Source organism: Dipodomys ordii, unplaced genomic scaffold (assembly GCF_000151885.1).
Source record: "Dipodomys ordii isolate 6190 unplaced genomic scaffold, Dord_2.0 Scaffold62, whole genome shotgun sequence".
NCBI lineage: Eukaryota > Metazoa > Chordata > Mammalia > Rodentia > Heteromyidae > Dipodomys > Dipodomys ordii.
In genome coordinates this window covers 1,222,204-1,228,203 of record NW_012267278.1, presented here as the reverse complement: position 1 = coordinate 1,228,203, position 6,000 = coordinate 1,222,204, and the positions used below count along the sequence as shown (strand labels likewise).

The 6,000-nt window shown below is 38.1% G+C and overlaps 1 protein-coding gene across 1 annotated transcript in view; it reads right to left on the bottom strand.

The window, feature by feature from the left end:
• Ak9 (adenylate kinase 9) overlaps window positions 1-6,000 on the bottom strand; it is an 87,508-nt gene that overhangs the window by 67,618 nt on the left and 13,890 nt on the right. Inside the window, exons 9-11 of the mRNA XM_013022366.1 lie at window positions 3,547-3,641; window positions 1,632-1,774; window positions 1,368-1,548 (exon numbers count right to left, since the gene is read on the bottom strand). Of these exons, the coding sequence (XP_012877820.1) occupies window positions 1,368-1,548; window positions 1,632-1,774; window positions 3,547-3,641 (419 nt within the window). The remainder of the gene's footprint in view (window positions 1-1,367; window positions 1,549-1,631; window positions 1,775-3,546; window positions 3,642-6,000) is intronic.

Here is a 6,000-nt window from a genome sequence, read left to right as displayed (position 1 = left end):
GCGCTCTACCACTTGAGCCACAGTGCCACTTCCGGCTTTTTTCTTTTTGCTTATGTGGTGCTGAGGAATCGAACCCAGGGCCTCATGTATGCAAGGCAAGCACTCTACCACTGAGCCACCTTCCCAGTCCCAAGGGATTCTTTTTTTTAAAATTGTCTTTAAGTAATTGTATAAATGAATTGGAATTATTTACATATCCTGGATATAAATTTTTGTGAGGTAGGAAATAGACTTTATAATGAATTTAGAAATAGATCTTAGAAATAGATTCCTATATGTCTTTTAAGGAAATTACTATTTTGAGAATCCTAGATTCCAATCTGCTTTTCCCTCAACTTGCTTACATTGCTTTGTGACAATAAACACACCTCTACATCATCATTTTTACTAGATACATTGGATGAATATATTACAAACTATTTAACTAAATACTAATACCATTAGGTATTGAATTTAGATATATGTGTACTTAGATATACATATTTTAAGACATGTCGGTATAAAGTAGGCCATAATGACTATTATGACTAATTATGTAACTGTCGTTGATATACTTTTTTTTTAGGGAAATCTATCAAATAAATGGATAGTTGATGGATAGTTGAAGCTTGGGTGTTCAAGTCTAAATTTTATTTACAATGCTATGCCTCAAGAGTTATATTCTTACCAATAGCATATGGGGATGTATTTTCTCCCAATTTAGCTGCACATCACTGTTCAGTGTTATCAGTAATCTTTAAGAAATTTTTTTTTTGTTGGTCGTGGGGCTTGAACTCTGGGCCTGGGCGCTGTCCCTCAGTTCTTCAGCTCAAGACTAGTGCACTACCACTTGAGCCACAGCTCCACTTCTGGCTTTTTCTGCCTATGTGGTGCTGAGGAATCGAACCTAGGGCTTCATGCAGGCAAGGCAAGCACTCTACCACTGAGCCACCTGCCCAGCCCCAATCTTTTAAATCAAAAAGTGATTGTGACATGGCATAGTTCTGATTTCTCAGTATCTTTCTGTTTATCAGGGAAGATTGGTGTTGTTTTTTATTTTTTCTAGTGTTTAGTAACCATTTACACTTATTATGTTGTAAGTTGACTAGTTTCTAGTTTTTCTCATTGAGATTTAATGTTCATATGGGTTTATTGCTTTATATTTTAAAATATTCCTTTGATATATATGCATATTTGAGATAGGGTTAAGAAAATATCCACCAATCCTTTGAAATGCCTTCCTTAAGGAGGGGGAGCCTAATTTTCTAGCTTCTGGACATGGAGGCCCAAATCTGTTGGAAGAATGAATTACCCAGTTGACAGTGTAAAATTAAGAAAATGGAGTGCAAATTTAACCTTATAAGTTATCATCAAGGTCAGATAGATACCTTTCCTTTGTAATGTTCTGCAACCAAATTGGCAAGTGTTGTCTTCCCTGAGTACGGAGGCCCCAATACAACCAATTTGCATGGTGGTGTTGGCATAGGTGGAAGAAGGTAGGGACGTGGGTTCAGTAAAAATTTTTTCAATGTTTCGTCTGATGAGAGGCAGTACATTTTACCTAGAAAGCTTAAAATATACCGTCATAATGAGCAACTGAAAACACGCCTGGGCAATGTTTTAAATTGAAGCACTGGAAAAATCTTACTTACCTAACAGCAAAATCTGAGGATCCTGAAAAAATTATACCGTCCTTTAAAGCTACTGGACACATACGTCCCCATCTGCTTCTGTACCACCTATACCTTGGTGCAATAAGTTTATAGGACGCAAGAGTTCGGAACAAGTCTTCTTCCTGTGAGACATGAATACTGCACTTGACAATGTGTGAGACATGAATACTGCACTTGACAATGTGACTAAGATTAAATATTTTATTTCTAAATGTGATAGTGCTTTACTACTGAAGAAATCATTTGGAATCTAAATTTTGGCTCCCCGGCTCTATGACTGCATTTTTGTACTTGTCCTAGGTTTAATAAGATTGGTTTAGAAAACCTTATTTATATTTTACCAAGTAACAGAGACAGAGAGCTTTCTATTATCTGCTTCTAAAACCTGAGTCTGAAATTTTCATATGGAAAAGCTTTTAAAATGTATCAGATTCTTAGTCACTATACCTAAGTTTTCAAAAGTATCATGTAGTAACTTAGATCGATTTTTTGGGGGGGAGGAGTCCGGTCATGGGGCCTGAACTCTGGGCCTGGGCGCTGTCCCTCACCTCTTCAGCTCAAGGCAAGTGCTCTACTGAGCCACCTTCCCAGCCCCCTAGATCAATTTTATATTTGCCAGCTTGTAAATGGTTCTTTCTTGCTTAAAGTTCCAGGCTGGAGATGTCACTCAGTGGTAGAGAGCTTGATTAGCATGAGCACAACTCTTGCCCAATCCTTAGTACTGCTCCTTCCCTGGCTACAGAGGAATCTTCTAGGGAGGAGGTATTTTTCAAAATTATTTTTATTGTGATAAAATACACAAAACATAGACTTTACCCTTTTAACCATCTTTACGTGTTCAATTCAATGTATTAAGTACATTCTATAGATTAAACAATATGGATTACATAATGATCTCTCTCCAAGTATTATTTTACTTGAATGATAATGCTGGTCTGGTCCTTCTTTATTTTTTTAATTTAATTTTTATTTTATTGTTATTGTAAGGTGATATACAGAGGTTACAGTTACATAAGTCCGGTAATTTCTTTTTGAACAGTGTCACCTCTTCCCTCTTTTCTTTCCTGTCTCCTTCCCTCCCTCTTTTCTTCTCTCCCTTCCTTCATCTTTTCCTTTCTGCCTCCTTGCCTTCCTGCCTCCCTTCCTTCATTGTTATTTTATTTACGTAGATAAAAACAATCTTCTTAGAACAAATCAAAATCCCCAATTACAAGTTCTTATTGTAGCTGGGCACTGTGGCTTGTGCCTGTAATCTCTGCTACTCAGGAAGTAGAGATTGGAGGATAGCAGTTCAAGATCAACCAGAGCAAATGTTAGGGAGACTGAACCTCAATACACTAACCTATTAACCCAGCTATGCCAGAGGCTATGGGTTGTGTCTAAAGCTGAGCACAAATGCAAGACCCTACCAGAAAGCTAAAAGCAAAAAAGAACTGGGGGAGTGGCGCTAGTAGTGCAGCACTAATCTAGCAAGCACAAGGCCCTGAGTTTATACCCTAGTAGTTATCATTTGATCACCATCACATTCATGACACAGCAGTGCCAGCAACAAAGTAGTTAACAAGATTGAATGATGGAAGGGACACATTAGTGCTTACAGAATAGAGAGTTTCAATGCCTTTGCTTTCTTTGGTGTTATTAGAATTTTCATCTGAACTTAGATTTCTTTTCCTTCTGTTATTCCTTTGGTTAACTGTTCTGATTTTACTTGTTTGTCTCAAAAGTTTTGGGTTCTTTTTGTGGTTAGTGTCTAAAAGAATATTGTGCTTATATTGTAGCTTCTCTTCAGAAGATGTCTTTTACGAGAAAGGTAGCCTGATTTTCCTTTTAGACCTAAGAATTTACAAACTTATGGTACAATGTGTACATGTTCAAATCGATAAATGAGGCTTACAGTTTCCATCATGTCAGTCATTTCCTCCTCTGAACTCTGAAGTTTGGTTAAAACACCTGCTCTTCTTAGGTTCAGGTACTTCAGTCGCTCTAAAACTGTCTAAATAAAAAGAACAAATATTTGAAGAATTCATGGGCATTTGGATATCTCAAACATTTTCAAAAGTGATGGACCCATGGCTCAAGTTTATGCTTGTGGGACTGAGTAGAATCCTGGCTACTTCTTCCTAGCTTTTCTGTGTTTTACTGGCCATCATTGCTGTTTCTTGACTTGTATATGTATCACTCCAATGTCCCTACTATCCGATAGCCACCTTTGTTCATATATTTTAGTCTTTTTGAATTTATATTGGACTGGGACACATCCTAATTAAATAAGATGTTATTGTAACTTCATTACATGTACAAAGACCATTTTGCCCTCATATTGCCATTTTGACCTCATGGCTACCATGCCCTCATATTGTCACTGGGCATGAAGTCACAATGGTATGAACTAACAATAGGTCTGGGATATCACCATGGTGATACGAAGGCCTAGGGAACATGAAGTCATAATAGGGATGTGAGTTCACAATGACGATATGAGGTCACAATGGGTGTATGATGTCAAAATGGTGATATAAAGGCACAATGGTGAAGAGGTCGCCATCAGGTTGGGATGTCACAGTGGTGATATGAGGGCACAATGAGGCTATGAAGTCACCATGGACCTGCAATGTCACAATGGCCATATGAGGGCCCAGAGAACATGAGGTCACAATGGGTATGTGAGTTCACAACCAGGATATGATGTCACAATGGGGATATAAGACCTTATTTCCAAATAAAGTCACATTGGACAGGTATTGAATCTAGGACTTCAATGCATCTCTTAAAGGACACATTTCAACCCATACACGTTTCTTCCTTCTGGTCCCGTTGGGCAAAGGGAAGAAATCCATATGAAGCTGGAGGCAGATGCAGTACTAGAGTTATGCTCTCACAAGCCATGAAATGCCTGGATCTATTAAAAGCTAGAAGAGACAAGGCTCATTGAGAAGCTATGGAGGGAACATCGTCCCTACAACACCTTGATTCTAGATTTCTGTCCTTTGGAATGATAAAAGACTACTACATTGCCGATATTTTAAGCTACGTAGGTGTAGGTCTATGTTATAATTTAGGAGACATATAGCTACTCTATGGAATATCTGGAAAAAATAAACACAAAGAATATGAAAGATAGTAAGACAGGCAAAATACAGATGATATGTGGCAGTCTGTGGTAGACTGTATGATGATGATGATGATGATGATGATGATGTCAGTTGTAGGGTTTCAACTAAACACTGTCCCTGAGCTCTTTTGCTCAAGTCTAGTGCTCTACTACTTTGAGCCACAGAGCTACTTCCAGTTTCTTGGTGGCTAATTGGAGATATGGGTTTCATGGATAATTCTGGCTGGTTTTGAACTATGATCTTCAGATCTCACCCTCCTGAGTAGCTAGAATTACAGGTGTGAGCCACTGGCGCCTAGCTGGTTTATTGAGTTACTTGTTCACCATTCCTTTTTCCCTTACAATGAGGTCTAAACTCCTGAACATGATTCACAGGTCTTTCATGGTACAGCCTCTGTTTAGTTCTAGAATTGTGGTGCAAGTTTACTCTATTTTGTCCTCCTATCTTCCAGTCCTATGTTCTTCCCTTTCTTACCTCTGGCACCTTTACACAGACACTAGCCTCAGCATAGAACATTGCATTGTCAACACCTCTCCCTTAGCCTTCAAGGACTAATTAGTACTCGTGATCTAAGAAATTTCAGACAGGTGCCCCCTCCTTAGCAGATTTTTCCTTCTGTTATGAGCTACTACAATAGCATGTTCACAATGACAAAAAGGAGAGGAATCCATAGGCTCATCTGCCTCCTTTCCATCTGTATCTCTAAAGCATATCATAATGCTAAGTATTTATTAGATATTTAAGAAATTGTTCCTATATATATGCTTTTGGGTTTTGATTTCTCCACATTCTCTTACTAACACTTGCTATTGTCTTGTTGTTGTTATGTTTTAAACTTTGACTATCTTAGTGGGTGTGCAATAGCACTTTTTTCATTTTTTATTATTACTAATTTTGATTCTCTTGTTTTTTTGATTCTAGAAACATTTTTTTTAATTGTAAAGGTGGTGATGTACAGAGGGGTTACAGTTACATAAGTAAGGTAATGAGTACAGTTCTTTTCTAACAGTGTTACTCCCTCCCTCATTTTCTCCTGCTTTCCTTCCCTGCTAACTGCCCTCCCCACCAACCTGTAAAGTTCATATCCAACATAATCTCTTGTGAGTATCACCGTTGCTTTGGCTGGTTCATCCTTTATCTTTTGTCTCACCATTCCCCTTCCCATCCCCAAATCAGATAAACTTATATACAATACAAAGAGTACCAAAAGCAAAAACCAGTGACAACAGGGGGTA